General features: G+C 36.5%; 2 protein-coding genes across 3 annotated transcripts; one reads left to right on the forward strand and one right to left on the reverse strand.

Annotated features, from left to right (window-relative positions):
* The first annotated feature begins 2,895 nt into the window (after positions 1-2,895).
* Positions 2,896-9,223, forward strand: LOC306854893 (serine incorporator 1-like). 2 transcript variants are annotated; one of them, XM_079393196.1, is made up of 10 exons: positions 2,896-3,173; positions 4,105-4,187; positions 4,471-4,664; positions 4,863-4,942; positions 6,231-6,368; positions 6,442-6,611; positions 6,805-6,895; positions 7,108-7,309; positions 8,068-8,295; positions 8,440-9,223. In XM_079393196.1, the coding sequence occupies exons 2-10, from the start codon at positions 4,146-4,148 to the stop codon at positions 8,576-8,578; spliced, it is 1,284 nt and encodes a 427-aa protein (XP_079249322.1). In that variant the 5' UTR covers positions 2,896-3,173; positions 4,105-4,145; the 3' UTR covers positions 8,579-9,223. The 2 variants fall into 2 exon arrangements, with proteins under 2 accessions (XP_079249322.1, XP_079249321.1); XM_079393195.1 differs by having other exon boundaries at positions 2,938-3,173; positions 4,105-4,266.
* A 408-nt stretch (positions 9,224-9,631) lies between these two features.
* Positions 9,632-12,220, reverse strand: LOC306854894 (EKC/KEOPS complex subunit TP53RK-like). Its single transcript, XM_079393197.1, has 2 exons — positions 11,945-12,220; positions 9,632-10,581 (listed from the first exon to the last, which is right to left on the reverse strand). The coding sequence occupies exons 1-2, from the start codon at positions 12,171-12,173 to the stop codon at positions 10,097-10,099; spliced, it is 714 nt and encodes a 237-aa protein (XP_079249323.1). The 5' UTR covers positions 12,174-12,220; the 3' UTR covers positions 9,632-10,096.
* Between the last annotated feature and the right edge of the window lie 4,921 nt (positions 12,221-17,141).

The raw sequence follows: 17,141 nt of genomic DNA on the forward strand, positions 1-17,141 counted from the left end.
AGATAATGTCCGTCATGTGCACTGAGTGCTATCTCCTCTGCATCATCAGTAGACGCGCCCCTTACTGCTGATTGGCTACAAGCTTGTTTTAGTACTCGGCCCCGACTCATTTTCTAAAACGTTTTTGAAAAAATGCATACCCCACCTTTAAAACATTCTTGCGTACAAAAATAGTAATTAAAAATTTGCCCAGATAAAAAAAGTGACAAAACTGACATTTATGGTTGTCCTGACAAGTAGTTTCTTTATATAGTTGTCTCTTGTCTTATTTTTGCCACATGTCTCATTTTTCGCTCTCAATGCGGTGTTTCAAAATGAGCTTGATGAACTGTAGTGTTGTGGAGTTCCAGTCGAACTGAGCAGATTCTCATTGGAGGGCATTGCTGTCCTGAACATTCCCAGCATGCACGGTGGTTCAAACCTGTGGGGAGAAACAAAGTACTGAGAAACTGAAGAAGTGGCAGGAGGTCACTGTTGACCCTGATGCTCTTGAGATGTGCTCACAGGGTAAACAAATGCTTATTACAATTAAAAAAGAACTCATCAACAATTCTAAGGTTAGATGTTTACTTAAGAGGGTTAGTTTACCATTGTTTGTTGACCTTCATAAATGCTAGAGTTGTTATGCTTACATTTGTGGGAGTAAAAAAACTTCAGCTGATAAATAAAGTTGTTTCAGAGAAAATTATTACATTTTAAAGTCAGAATAAATTTTTTTATTTTAAATGAGATGAACTGGTGAGTTTACAATAAAACTGTCTGTTAATAAAATAGGGTCATTTACTTTATTTATGGATTTAAAATACTGTATAATTCATGTTTGTTTGATGATGCCCTTGTTGGCAAAATGTCAACATCATCAATTCTGATAATCTTTTACACTAAATGCTATTTATACTTTTAGACATGAATGGTAAACTCCTGGAGGTTGTTGGGCTGGAGAGTGTTGTAGAAATGGGTCAGATTTACACCGGCTTGAAGAGTAAAGCACATCGTCTGGCTCAGTCTGCTCACATCACTATCAGGTAATATGAGGGCCCGTTTAGAAAAGCCTCTTACAAACCCTAGAGAAATTAACACTTCGATCAGCATTAGTAAAAATCACTCATATGCATTACTGAAAAACTTTTTATGAACGCATCAACTACAGCCTATATGGCCCCTCATACGGTAAAGCAAGATGATATTTCATTAAATGTATTTTTCCATATATTGTACTGGAATAAACTTTGTAGATTTCAAGTTATTTAAATATTGTTTGTTGAGCTGCACTACATGATACAGCATTGCTTTAGCAGCTGTTTCTATTCTCTTAGCAGCATGAGAAGTACATCGGCAGCCATATCAGCCTGTAGCCCAAGGACTGGTCGACCCACTGAAGCTAAGCAGGGTTGATCCTGGCCAGTATCTGGATGTGAGACCTCCGGGGAAAACTAGGTTGCTGCTGGAAGAGGTGTTAGTGAGGCCAGCAGGGGGTGCTCACCCTGAGGTCTGTGTGGGTCCTAATGCCCCAGTATAGTGATGGGGACACTACTGTAAAAAGCACTGTCCTTTAGTGATGGGAGAAATTAACCTTTTCGACCCAGGGTTTGAAAACCATGCTCTACTCGCTCCATCTGACATCATAGACATTCATACTCCAGATTTAATTATTGCTGAATGAAATATACAGGATAAAGTGTATTTCAAGCTGCATTCTGTGAAGTGATATTTACTGTAGCTATATGTACTTCCTAATTAACCTAAAACTGCTCTCTGTCTATCTGTAGGTCCATATCACGCTCAAAAATCAGGCTAATATGTTGATGGCTCCTGCTAAATCACTGGGATGCTTCCCCAAGAAAAACTGAAGCTTGAAGATCACAGCTCAGAAGATAAAGTTGATGAGAATATATTTTAGAATATTATCACGGTGGCCGAGAGAGCTCAACGCGCTGCAACTTCAGAAAGGACATGCAAATAAGAAAAGCACCAGCAAATCAAGAAAATACAACCAAATAAAGAATTGTATTTGCAGCACGTTTCTTTGTTTGGATGTGTTGTGAGCATTTGCAGCACGTGTGTTGTCAAATTGACGAAGTTGTTTTCTTAATTTGCAGTCGTTTTTCTATTTTAAATAAATTATTTCTTTATACATTTTTATTGCCTTCATTGCACTAGGCTTGTTTAGTATTACTGCGTTATATTACTATTTGTTTGGCACATAAATTATGTATTTTCTGTTAGTTAAGAATCAATTTGAAGAAGTAGTCCAAGTATCTCACGCGACACTTTATAACACAAGGCTCTAAACATTACCATCTGCACATATAACATGTATTAAAAATGACATACATAAATGATGTAAAGTGAGACATTTTTTTAATCTTGTTTGATGTTATACAATGATAATGTCAGTTCTTCGTTATGCTGTCACTTTGTTATTAAAAATTAATTGGTAGTTCTTGTTACTTTGTGTATAATATTTAAGTACACACATCCTTGTAGCAGTGAAACTGATACTTTTATTTAATGATTTTACCGTGCTTAGATTATCCTAGGATGATTATGACCGAATTGTTCTCTTTCTCTAATTCCTGGTGTTTTCAGTGGTGACTGAAATCTCAGTGCATTGTTCAAATGGCGTGAAAAATTAGTATTACTCGCTGCTGCATAATTTGGCGCTCTCTAAAAGTATTACAGTGACAGATTGTAATTACCACATTTTAAAAATGATTCCACTGTATTTGAATGAAATGTATTGCCCGAGGTCATTGCTATAATCTTACTGGAGCGTTCAGACACAGAGTAGTTAATATTCATGAGCTAAGCTTTTCAGGGCTCTTCTAATTGGCTAGCTTTTCAGGGGCCGTCTCTCTTCCAGCCAATCAGTAAGATCAGTTGGGTAAACGTCACAGAGCGTCATTAATATGAGTGATGTTTGGTCACGTGACGGACCTCACCTGTCATTCCAGAACTCAAACACAGGCGGATCGGAGCTGACACCTGCGTTTATTTAAGGCCAGCATGACATTTTTCAGCATGCAGTGTTAATTCCTGAGTCCTGTTTTTATTTATTTGCCTCTTATTCTGAATTGACTCGTTATTAACACTAACCGGAGATTAGAGGTATTGTGTCTCTTGCTGAAAGTAGGTAGATTATGGGTGCTGTGTTGGGGGCCCTGGCTAGTTGGGTAAGTCGCTTTGCTTCTTTATGTAGCCTATAAATTCACATTTTGTTCAGAGTGTAATATAATGAAACTTTTCATGAATCAAAGAAATTTGATTGATGTCTAATGAAATCAGGACAGGTCAAGAAAATCACCTGTTACTTACGCTCCTGCTTAAGTGGATTATATTGTTTCCTCTCACATCAATTACATGTACAAAAAAGGTTTATATTATAATACAATTAAATAAAGGTAAGTGAGAATAATATAACAACAGATGAAATCTGCAGAATAATATTAAACGGGTAAATTCTTGAGAATATTATTAAACATGTATTCTACATAATAGCCTACTTTTTACACACATGTATTGTAAAGCAGTGGTTCTCCAGGGTGTCAGACAATAGAGACAGACGAGCACGACCATGCTTGACAGTCACTATTCTACAGAAGGTGATTAATATTATCATTAAGCGTGTGAATTCTAGAATACTATTCTGTATATAACACAAGTCTATAAAGAATATTCTAGAGATTATTAAACACATGTACTCTAGAGATCATTTTTAATTTCTGGTGTATTCTAGTGTTGGCATACATCAAGCACATGGTTTAGCTGCATGCGTTGTGAACATGGCTTCTCAAGGTGACAGTAGTATTAAGTTGTTTACAACAGACTGAGCTCAGATCTCACATCAGCTGCTTTAAATCTTAGTGTCTAAATGATAAACAGTCTCTTTGCCTGTTAGACCTGCTGCTGCTGCTGGAGACAGGGTCTTAACATTAACATCCATGTGCACCCCTCTAAACCAATACTCGGTTGAAACACTTTTTGCTTTTAATACAGTAGAAAGCCTTTTTGCATAAGAGCCTATCACCTTGATTTGTCTTTTTTATCATTCTACTTTATAAAAGAGCTCCAGATGGAATGTTTTTTTTTTTCTTTTTTCTTAAGGTTTCTTGCCTTTGCAACCATGCAGGATGTGTTAGGTGCAGATGCTGCCCACAGATCAAGAAGTCTATTGTTACCCGAATCACGTATGCCTTTATCCTTTTGCTTGGTACCATCATTGCATGTGTCATGTTGTCACCTGGTGTTGAACAACAGCTTAAAAGAGTAAGAATGAATTATTTTAAAGCATTAGTAGAGTTAGAAATAATCCAATAACTCAAGTAATGTAGACCAAAAGGGGTTTTTACATTGTGTTGAAATGATTAGATTCTTGTCTCTGATGCGGAGATAAAATACTGTTTGTAGTTTCATGACGTTTTATGGTTTAGCAGGATGCTGATGAAAGCATTTTAATTTCTTCATTCTTAGATCCCTGGTTTCTGTAGTGGAGGAGCAGGATCCAGTATACCAGGAATTGAGGCCAATGTTCAGTGTGAGATTTTTCTGGGCTATAAGGCTGTGTACCGGGTTTGTTGTGGCATGAGTTTGTTCTTTCTCACGTTCTCCCTGCTCACGATCAATGTGAAGAACAGCCGAGATCCCAGAGCTGCAATCCACAATGGGTTAGTCCATTAAGATGATGTGGACCCATTTTTTGTTCAAAATCAAGCTGTCGATTACTTGATTCCAAACTAGAAATTCTTGTTGATTTGATTAATAATACATATAATCGGTTTATTGCTAAACCACAGTTTGTGGAATTAATACTATAGTATTTGGTCATTTTATGAAACTACTGAGACATCTCTATATTTCATTAGGTTCTGGTTTTTCAAGATTGCAGCCATGGTTGCTGTCACTGTTGGTGCCTTCTATATTCCAGAGGGGCCTTTTACCCGAAGTAAGGATTGAACTCATTTTATAAATCTGAGTGGTTGGCAATTTTGCAAAGCTATATTTAAAGTTTTTGTTGCTGTTGTTTTATATAAATGTGCAAATTAATATGTCTTTACATTTTAGGCGATATCACTGCAATAGGAGGTAGTATATTAGAAGTCACTCTTGTTTCTGTGATAGTCTTATGCTCTGTAAAGAATAATCTTCCAGGTGAATCTTTGCCAATGATGAGACATGTTAATAACAAGGTTAAAGTGTTAGTGGAAATCGCTCATTTTGCAACTGACCCTTTGCTAAGTCTCAACTTAGGGGTAGTTCACCTAAAAATGAAATTGCCAAATTAATATTAGCCATTAATATACTTCCATTTACCATACAGTATGCGTGTTAATCGATGTTTATAAGCTCAAATTAATTACGTTCTTTATATAAAGCGATTGAGTCTCTTCAGAGGACTTGGATTAAACCACCTGGTGGAATACTTTTACTGTCTTTTCATACTTTTGTAAGAATGCTGAAAATTGTGGTTGCATGGACTTTCAGTGAATGGACAACAATGTGTTCTGAAGATGAACATAAACAATGACATTAGGGTGAGAAAATGATAACAGAATTTTCATTTTTGGGTGAACTATCCTTTCAAAAGTATAACTATTATAAGGTACAACTCTTGCCATCCCATCAATTTGTCAGGTTGTAGACTTTTCTAGTATAAGTATATGAAAGGCTTGTGTGTTTAAATCATTGCATGCTGTCAATTAAAATATATGTCAGCCCTCATTCCTAAATACACATGTATAGCAACAGTAAAGACATTAATTGTTTTAAGGTAAGTTATTGTTACAAAACATTAAACATGATTTAGGTTATGATAGAGGTATGCAGATTTGTAGGTATAAAGAGTTCAGAGTATGTGACGTCTTCAGAGTGTTATGGATGTTTTTGGACCAGATCTGATGACTTTACTCTTTTCACTGTGATAAGCATCTTTGTTTTTAATGATGTTAGTGCGAAGCTCAGTTCTGCACAAATTACACACTGCAGCTTTAATGTTGTTAATGGGAGCAAGCAACCAAACAACCATTCAATTTGTACTTGCAGAGGATTTTGTTTTTAAATTCTGTTTATTAATAATAATGTAATAACTTAAGCATTGCCTGTGCATCATCTCTAGAGGTATTGCTTTTCATTGTTTAGTTCAAGAAAAACCTCCATGAATGATATGTTCTTTATTCTTTATGCTTAATTTTTGTTTGCAAGAAATCTAAGTTAATTGATGTCTTTTTCTTTAGTGTGGTTTATTGTGGGAAGCTGTGGAGCATTCTGCTTTATTCTGATTCAGCTGGTTTTGCTTATTGACTTTGCCCACTCGCGGAACGAATCCTGGGTTGATAAAATGGAAAAAGAAAACAGACGGAGGTGGTATATAGGTAGGTAAATATGTTACGTGTGTAAACCTATTTGTTATAATATGTTGAGTAATTTAATGCTCCTTCCTTCTAGCCTTGCTGTCGGTAACAGGAGTGAACTATATTCTGTCCTTCACGGCTGCAGTTCTCTGCTATAACATCTACACTCAGCCAGAAGGATGCGTGCTGAACAAGTTCTTCATCTGCTTCAACATGTTGTTATGTGTCGGAGCTTCTGCTCTGTCTGTACTGCCCACAATTCAGGTATTTACAGTTACTTTTTTTTTTTTTACAAAGCCAAGGGAACAAGTGTTTTCTCTGGGACGTTTGCTAGTCTGTACCTTCCATATAAACATAATTAAGCCACACAGTTTTCATTTGTGTTTAGTATTCGTTAATCAGTTATGGTCTGTTTGTGATTCATAGTCCAGTGAAATGAGACTGTGTATAATTCTAGGAAAACCAGCCCAGATCTGGTCTTCTTCAATCATCCATTATGACTTTGTACACCATGTACCTCACCTGGTCAGCCATGACCAATGAGCCAGGTTAGCAGCTTCGCAAAGGTTTTTATTCATTTAATTTGTCTTCTTTCTTAGCTAAATTAGACCATGTGTTGATATTCAGAATATTTTACCTTGCAGCTTCCAATAAGCTTGGAAAACTTGTTTCAGAAATTCTCAAGTTTACTTTGAAATGGATAAATTTGCTTAATTTCAAGATCTGTTTTTTTTTGTTTGTGTCCATCCCTCATCTCCAGACCGCACATGCAACCCGAGTCTGATCAGCATCTTCCAGCAGATCACTTCCTCCACTGTCGCTCCACTGGAGATCGAGAACCAGACGGCCATCATCATTGTAGACATAGAGGAAACTGTGCCATCTGCCCCGTATTTGCAGTGGTGGGACGCTCAAAGCATCGTCGGATTGGCCATTTTTGTTCTCTGCATTTTGTATTCAAGGTATAGTGTTTTTACTGTCATATATGCAGTCGTCGTCTGGCTCTCTTGCAATTTTTTTCAAATAATTCAGAATTTTTCTCTTTATGGCCACTGACAGTGAGGTTGGCTACTTCGCCATGGGGCTCAAACTTCATGATAACATTATGTATGGTGGAAACAGCAGCATCAAGGTCTTTGGAGATGTGCTTGTAGCCTTGAGGTTGTCCATGCTTGGCTATGATCTCGTGTCTCTTTCTTTTGTCTGGTCTTGTTGTGGTTAAATCAGCGACAAAACAGAAAAAGTTTTTTTTTTCCCCCATTCAAACTGGTTGAATGTGATTTTTGTACTGTAGGCTCTTAACAATGTAATGTGAAAAGATTGGCTTCAAATCAACGTATTTGTAACTACTTCTCGAAAGTGCCAATAATATTGTTTCATTCATTCACCTGCACACCAAAGACAATTGTAGACAATTGACAAGAGTAAATTGTGGATTATTTGAAAAGTGCCAAGGAGCCACTACTATTTATAACCGCCAGTAAAAACTCTGGACATTTTTGAATAAATGTACATTATTTACCTCTTTTAATGGGTAAGTTGTTGGACCAAATTACCAACAAGTTTATAGCATGCATGGGAATGTGTCCAAGCTTTTAACTATAGATAAATAAACATTCTTGAAGACATTATATTGAACACGACACAAGTATCCAGATGGGACATACTAAATTTCTAATGCTTATGCCATAAAGAGCTTCATTCTTTCCCCCCCTCACAGTATACGTTCTTCCAATACCAGTCAAGTTAATAAACTAACCTTAGCAGCTAAAGATAGCACAGTCGTGGATGAAAGCTGCACAGTAAGGCCTGAGACAGCAGAAGAGGTCACAACACCAATTGTGGAGGACAACGAACGGGACACTGTTCAGTACAGCTACGCTTTCTTTCACTTCATGCTGTTTCTGGCATCCCTTTACATCATGATGACTCTCACCAACTGGTACAGGTGTGTGCATTTCCCAGTGATCACTAAAGTAGGATGAAGAATTTTAAAAAACATTTTGAATAGAAAAGTAGAAACACACGCAACAGCAGGCACTGCATATAATTATATGCAAAATGATAACATTGATTTTTATTGTCAAACCAGTCCTGATGCAGACTACAATGCCATGACGAGCAAGTGGACGGCAGTGTGGGTGAAAATCTCATCCAGCTGGGTCTGTCTCTCATTATACACCTGGACTCTGGTTGCTCCGATGATTCTCACCAACAGAGACTTCACCTAGATGCATTTCTGCAGAACACCTTTTAAAATAAAGGCTCTTCTATTTCATTGCCATGAGAATCTTTAAAAAAACAAATTAATGTCCTACAGCCTTGATGCTATTATAAAAATACTGTTTGGTTTTTGTTCCTATTTATTGGAGTTTTTATGGATTTTATTTTTGGACCATTTTGCCGAATAACCTCAGCATGTGTTAGGATGCTCTCTGTGCCATGGGTTGGAATGAAAATGTATTTTGTATTTCTTCCATGTCTGCTTACTGCTTTAGAGAAAGCTCTTTATTATGGTGTTTGTACTTTTGTTTTATGCTGAAACAGTGTTGTATCTCTGTTGGTCAGGCAAAATGAACCGATCTTTCTATTTTTTGTATCTTTACTGTGTTTTGTTTTGTATAAAAAATGCTATATTCTCATCATAAAATCAAGGAGTACAGTGACATTTTTTCTGATACTGAGGCAGTAATTCAACATCAAGGATGCAAATATATTTTGGTTAATTATCAAATAAGTTGTATTTTTGTACAACCAGGAAAATTCTTGTATTATATGTACAATGTAGTAATGAATTAACATTAGTTAATAACTGTATATTTAAGTTTTTTTTATTTGGAGATCAATTAAATTGAAAATAAGTGATCATGAACACTATTATAGTTGCATGTTTCTGTCATTGATTTTATATCATCGCAGCAGCTCTAGTCAGGGTTCAACCTGCTCTACAGACTACAACTCATCCTCGTCTAATGCTGGTATGATGTTCCCTGATTTAAAGCAGAAGGATGCAATGCAATATCTGATGCAATTTCTTTGAATAACATTAATCCTCAATTCTGACTTGTGAGTTTATGTTGATGATGAGGCTGCATCACAAGAATAGTCTCTCGACTGAACCTGGTGTCTGCAAAGGTTTTTTTCTCCATCTTTTATCACTATTCTTCATACAATCTATATGTTATAAAGCACTACTGTATAATGCTAATTTGACTTGACCATCAGTCATGAATGTCCAGAAACGGTATATTATTGATTTAAAATCACATTACAAAAGCAAAACTTGAATGCAGTTTTTTTTATTGATTTCTTTCGCGGTTCTTGGAAACACACTGAACATGATGATTTACATGTTTAACATCACATTTTAGTAGAGCTCCAAAAATTCAACTGCCTTTTTTTGGCAATTATTATTGCACTACAATTATTTTATTGAACTATAGATGAAATAGTACAGTAAAAAAAAGTTACTCTTTGACCAACATTCATTAAGAATTGATCAGGTGGGCCAGACATCAGCTGGTATCAGTGGATTTCCAAGCGTGAACCAGTCTTCAGTCGAGGGTCGGCCTTTGTCTATTATGCACCCACACTGAATTGGAGAATCTGAGATGAAACCATTAATTACGTTACGTTTCGTGTGTCAAAAAACCCTACACATTCATGTACTACAAAGATGACAACATCAAACTACAGCTCAAATCCTGTGTGAAACCATTTCAATGCCAGAATACACACTGTAATACACTTTATCCAACCATAGACCTCTTCCGTCCTCTCAGTCGAACTTCATCCAGTTTCTTGATGACCACAGAGGACTTTTTGGATGAAGCGGTGTAACTTTTCAGAAGTCTCTCAAACAAAGGCTCTGTTTTGGGATGAGTGCTGAGAAAAGCTTTCTCCAACACGTAGAGGTCAACTCCTTTATCTTCTGGTAGAGCAGAAATATAACTCAATCCAAAGTCAATCAGAACCAGCTTAATGTTCTGGTCTTCAGCTCCACTGACCAGAAGCATGTTGGAGGTGGTGAGATCACCATGGACGACATCTTCATCATGCATCTGAGCAAGGATTTCTCCAATCTTGTCTGCTAGAGTCTGGAGATGCTGTGGGTTTTGTTCTGAGGCTTGAGCCGATGCAATGTGGTCTCTTACTGACACGGAGTGAATAATATCCTCCAAGAAAATGCAATGAGTGGTGTAGTCAACAAAATAAACAATGGGTGCGTTGATACCTGGGACAAAGGAAACGAAGAATTCGATCATATAGAGTAGATGTTAATTACATTTAAATTTGTTCATTTAGCAGATTAAAACGTTTGCACTCATATGCAGTGTGATGGAAAAATGGTCAGTTGTCACCCCGCAGCACCTTCTCAAATCAACTAGGGTGTTTAAAAATATTCATAATAGTTATTTCAAAAATCCACAAAATAGACTTCAGCTTATCCAAAATTCAGCAGCTCAGCTATTGACTAGAACTAAAAAAAGAAAAGAAAAAAAAGGCTGCCTATAAAATTTTGAATATATTATAAAGTCCTTCTTATTACGTATAAAGCCCGTAATGGGCAAGGACCAAATTACATTACCAGTTCTCTGGTTAATTGTACTCCATCCAGAACTTTAAGATCATCCAATACAGGTTTATTGGAGCTATCCAGAAGGAAAAAAAGGTGATTCGATTCAGCCTTCGTAAATTATGAATACATTACCATCAGATATTAGGGAAGCTAGGAAACTCAGCTTTTTATAAGGAACCTACAAACTTATTTTTAACTTGGCTTTTAGTTCATTTATTTTGTAAATGTATGATTGTTTTCTATTGAATGTGTTGTATGTACGTTATCTTTATGCTTGATGTATTTGTTTTATGGAATATAACGGTGTTGCTTATTTAACTGTGTATTCTTGATTATGTAAGGCACTCTGAGTGGCATTTTATGCTTGAAAGGTACTATATAAATAAAGTTTTATTATTATTTTCCTTATTGAAGCATTAAAAGGATAGTTCACCTCAAAATGAAAATGTTGTCATCTTCTCACCCTGAAGTTGTTCCAAACCGTTTTTTTCCTGATGAACACAAAACATATTTTGAAGAATGTTGGTAACCAAAAAGATGATGGTAGCCAATAGTCATTGATTTCCACAGTATTTTTTTTCTCCATACTATGGAAGTCAATGGCTACCAGCAACTGCTCGGTTCATTGCTTCAAAATAACTCATTTTGCGTTCAACAGCTTAAAATTAATGCAGGTTTGGAATAACTTGAGGGTGGGTAATTTCATTTCCAAATATTTTAACTCTTATTGTAATTAAGGTTGTTCTTTCTTGAGCTTATTATTTAAATACTGTGCAGTCTTTGATTAGTCAAATATTTTTGCTTCAAACATGAATATACATATAAAATAAAGCTCTGGATGATACAAATTTAGAATTTCTAATAAATTCAGAGAAATTCATTTGGAGATTTTACACAACATTTACAAATATTCCGCTCCTAAATGTTAGGCTCTAAGTTAGATGCTGGGGGGGAAACTATGATAGTCATTAGTTTTTTTGCCTGTCAAATCAAGGATCTGCTGTGGTTGTGCACGGACCTGCTCTCCTGCATCGCAGTATGGATCGCACCTCCTGTGTGGTTCTGCGGCGCGTCAGCTTCTCGTCGACTTCAGGGTGGCGATATAACTTTGGGAATCTCTCTTTAATAATCACGGATCGACCCAAAAACGTACCTCGATAGACGCGGGCTTCTGCGCCCTGTTTAATCATGTTTGCCTCCTTTAAATACGACGGGACACTCGCTTTTACTGAGTCTGAGTGGGCCATGCTCCAATCTGACCCTATGACACACGGCCATGTGCTCTATATACTTCCGGGGGGAAAACAAAAAAAGCTACTTACGCTTCTTCTGTTATTAGATACACAAGCGTATACCGCCACCTACCTATCTTTTTCTTTTTATTTTACATAATCTCTTACTCTTTCCCCACATTTTAGTATTGTTAGTAACAATAGTTGACATAAGCACTGTAATTTATCACCCAAATTCCCATTAGTTATAGTGCATTTGTTACCCCGTCTTCTCTCTCTTCCAAATGCTGTAGCATTACACTCTGATGACACAAATGTTTTACAGTCATTCTTGAGACATGGGACAAAACATGTCCAGCAAATGTAACTGCTATTATAGGTTTAAAAATAAAAAATATTTTCAATTGTAAATGTTATGGGGCTTAATAACAGAATGTATTTAACACAATGATCCCCTTCAGTTTAATTGTATCATTATTATGTGAAATCTATGACACTTCTTGTCTAAAACAGTGTGTCCACAGAGAAGGGTTCAAGCATTCATATGCTAGAAAATGGATAAAAATGTTTTTTAATGATGAAAAAGATTACAATATCTCATAAAACTTAATAATATCAAAGCAAGGTTTCAGAGTTGTGTCCCCACTTTTTGTCAACACCGTCAGACATTTATTAAAATGTAATAAAATCCTTCTCTGCAGAGTACATCAGTGTCAGACAGACTATGGCCAGTTTTATAGTTTTAGAATATCCTAATGTTAATATTTCCTGGTCACAACCATGATATGCCAACACCATCATCAGAAAATAGTTTGAAATATTTAGATCATTTTATTCTCCTGAAGCAGGTCCATTAGCATCTAGCATCAACAGAAAAAACTAAATGGCTACTACATGAACTCCATTGTTTTGTGAAAGAAATGCCAAATTTGTCACCACTGTCAGATTTTGTGTTCCAAAAATACTTAAATGTGACTCTTGAATAAAAGTTTTATGAACAATAACATACTCACTGTTTGTTGTGTTTGTTTTAGTACAGTAATTGATTAATCCAATGTATTTGATAGTTAAAATAACTACAAATTCAGGTTTTCGTCACCACTGTCAGATCAAGTCAAGTCACTATTATTTGTATAGCGCTTTTAACAATGAAAATTGTGTCAAAGCAGCTTTACATCGGCTTGATATAAAGCTGGGCGGCTTTATATCAGCTTTACAGTATTTAGACGGGGAAATAGTTTGTTGAAATAGTGTCGTTCTCCTCTGGCCAGACAAAATCAGCAGTTTAAATCTAGGCTACAGCAGAGTCAGATTGAGCAAAGGACTCATCTGGTTCCTGTGGTCTTGTCCCGATGGCCGTCTTGGAGATTACCCCGCAAGATTACAGATACAAACAAGAACCACATCCAAAAGGTAAAGGGGGAGGTGTTGCCACAATTTACAGCAATATTTTCAGTATTTCTCAGAGGTCGGGTTTCAAGTATAATTCGTTCGAAGTAATGATGCTTCATATAACGTTATCCAAAGAAACAAGTGTTAGTGATAAATCCCCTGCGATGTTTGTACTGACGACTGTATACAGGCCACCAGGGCACCATACAGACTTTATTAAAGAATTTGCTGATTTTCAATCTGAGGTAGTGCTGGCTGCAGATAAAGTCCTAATTGCTGGTGATTTTAATATCCATGTTGATAATGAAAGAGATTCGTTGGGATCAGCATTTATAGCCATTCTAAACTCCATTGGTGTTAAACAACATGCTTCAGGACCTACTCATTGTCGAAATCATACTCTAGATTTAATACTGTCATATGAAATTGATGTCAGTGGCATTGAAATATTGCAGCAGAGCGATGATATCTCAGATCATTATCTAGTTTCGAGAATATTCCATACAGCTAAAGCTGTAAAGCCAACTCCTTGTTACAAATATGGTAGAACCATCACTTCTACCACGAAAGACTACTTTATAAATAATCTTCCTGACTTATCTCAATTTCTCAGCATATCCAATAGCTCAGAACAACTTGATGATGTAACAGAAACTATTGACTCTCACTTTTCTAGCACTTAGATAAGGTTGCTCCTTTACGCTTAAGGAAGATTAAGGAAAACAGTCTGACTCCATGGTATAATGAGCACACTCGGGCCATGCAGCTGTCAGCCACAGTATCGCATCAGATGCACTATAGATCCCCTGAGGAACAATCCCACTCATTCTCTTCTATTGGAAATGAAGAATTGTATAAACTTGTTAAATCATCTAAACTAACAACCTGTATTTTAGACCCTGTTCCATCTAAGCTCCTAAAAGAGGTGCTTCCAGAAGTAATAGATCCTCTTCTGAATATTATTAACTCATCATTGTCATTAGGATATGTCCCAAAAACCTTCAAACTGGCTGTTATTAAGCCTCTCATTAAAAAAACACAACTTGACCCCAAAGAATTAATTAATTACAGACCGATCTTGAATCTCCCTCTTCTGTCAAAGATATTAGACAAGGTAGTATCATCACAACTATGTTCCTTCTTAGAGAAAAATTATATATGTGAGGTATCCAGTCAGGTTTTAGACCATATCATAGTACTGAGACTGCTCTCATTAGAGTTACAAACGACCTGCTTTTATCATCTGATCGTGGTTGTATCTCTCTATTCGTGCTACTGGATCTTAGCGCTGCGTTTGACACTATTGACCACACCATTCTTTTAAATAGACTAGAAAATTATGTTGAGATTAGAGGAAGTGCACTGGCATGGTTCAAATCATACTTATCTGACCGCCATCAATTTGTAGCAGTAAACGAAGAGGTATCATAACAATCACAAGTGCAGTATGGAGTACCTCAAGGCTCAGTACTTGGCCCCTTACTTTTCACGCTTTACATGTTACCCTTGGGAGACATCATTAGGAAACATGGTGTTAGCTTTCACTGTTATGCTGATGATACATAGCTCTATATTTCTTCGCAACCTGATGAAACTTACCAATTTGCAAAACTAACAGAATGTATAGTTGATATCAAAAACTGGATACTAGCAATTTCTTACTGCTAAATTCTGAAAAAAACAGAGGTGTTAATTATTGGACCCAATCCTTTTGCATGTAATAACCTAGATCACTGTCTAATACTTGATGGCTGCTCTGTAAATTCTTCATCATCAGTTAGGAACCTAGGCGTACTTTTCGATAGCAATCTTTCCTTCGAAAAAGATGTTTCTAGTATTTGTAAAAAAATATATCTAAATTACGACCTATGCTCTCAATGTCAAATGCAGAAACATTAATTCATGCATTCATGACCTCGAGGCTAGATTATTGTAATGTTTTATTGGTTGGTTGCTCTGCACGTTTAATAAATAAACTCCAGCTGGTTCAAAATGCAGCAGCTAGAGTTCTTACTAGAACCAGGAAGTATGACCACATTAGCCCGGTTCTGTCAACACTGCACTGGCTCCCTATTAAACATTGTATACATTTTAAGATCTTGCTAATTACCTATAAAGCCCTGAATGGTTTGGCACCTCAGTATTTGAGTGAGCTCTTATCGCATTATAGTCCTTCACGTCTGCTGCGATCTCAAAACTCTGTCCATTTGATAATATCTAGAATATTACAATCAACTGCGGGCAGGAGATCGTTTTCCTATTTATCGCCCAAACTCTGGAACAATCTACCTAACACTGTTCGGGAATCAGACACACTCTGTCAGTTTAAATCTAGATTAAAGGCCCATCTCTTTAACCTGGTTTACACATAATACACTTTTGCATTTCTATAATTCAAATCCGTTAAAGGATTGTTAGGCTGCATTAATTAGGTCAAACGGAACCGGGAACACTTCCCAAAACACCTGATGTACTTGTTACATCGTTAGAAGAATGGCATCTACGCTAATATTAGTCTGTTTCTTTCTTATTCCGAGGTCACCGTAGCCACTCAGATCCAGACTGTATCCAGATCAGATGGTGGATCAGCACCTAGAGATGACCTCTACAGCCAGGACACCTAGATCAGTGGTTTTCAACCTGACGGTATTGCAGGGGGGCCGCCAATTATTATTAATAGAAATTGTAATATTGTTAATATAATAAAAAATGTCTAGTCAAAATCAAATAAATCATAATTTATGTATATTTTCTGTTTATTCAATACATTACCAGTTTATTCAATAAAGACAATTAACAGCCTTGCTTCCGAGTACTTAGTTAACCCGACACAAAAAGCGGGATCGTTTAAATTCTTTTGCAGTGGGCCGCGGAAACATATGTGTTTGGCTGTGTGGGCCGTGAGTTAAAAAAGGTTGGGAACCACTGACCTAGATGAACCCCAGAGACTGATCCCCAGTGAAGACCCTGTCTCCAAGACGGCCATCGGGACAAGACCACAGGAACCAGATGAGTCCTTTGCACAATCTGATTCTGCTTTAGTCTAGATTTAAACTGCTGATTTTGTCTGGCCAGAGGAGAATGACACTATTTCAACAAACTATTTCCCCGTCTAAATACGGTAAAGCTGATATAAAGCCACCCAGCTTTATATCAAGCCGATGTAAAGCTGCTTTGACACAATTTGCATTATTAAAAGCGCTATACAAATAATATTGACTTGACTTTCAGTAGGTGTTGGCTTTTTATGTCAACTTTTAAGATATTATCATCACTCGTCGATCTTCTTCGAGCAGACCTAAATCCACTATACGTTGGTGTTTCACAGTCTCACATGGCTGTCTGTCTGATTTTCTGGTGAATCTATTTAAAACGAAGATTGAAAACAAAGATAGCACCGCTATTTATTAGATTAATTATTAATTAGTTTGATGTTTACTATATTCTCTGCTGAAAACAAAACAAAACAAAACAATGGAACATCACCGACAACTCTACTGGTTTCCACTACAAATACAAACATTACCATCAAATATAAACCATTAAAAAATGGTTTTCTGTAGTGTGTTTTGAGACGCATTATTGGTTTTA

The sequence above is a fragment of the Barbus barbus genome (genome assembly GCF_936440315.1).
Source record: "Barbus barbus genome assembly, chromosome: 35".
Classification (NCBI taxonomy): domain Eukaryota; kingdom Metazoa; phylum Chordata; class Actinopteri; order Cypriniformes; family Cyprinidae; genus Barbus; species Barbus barbus.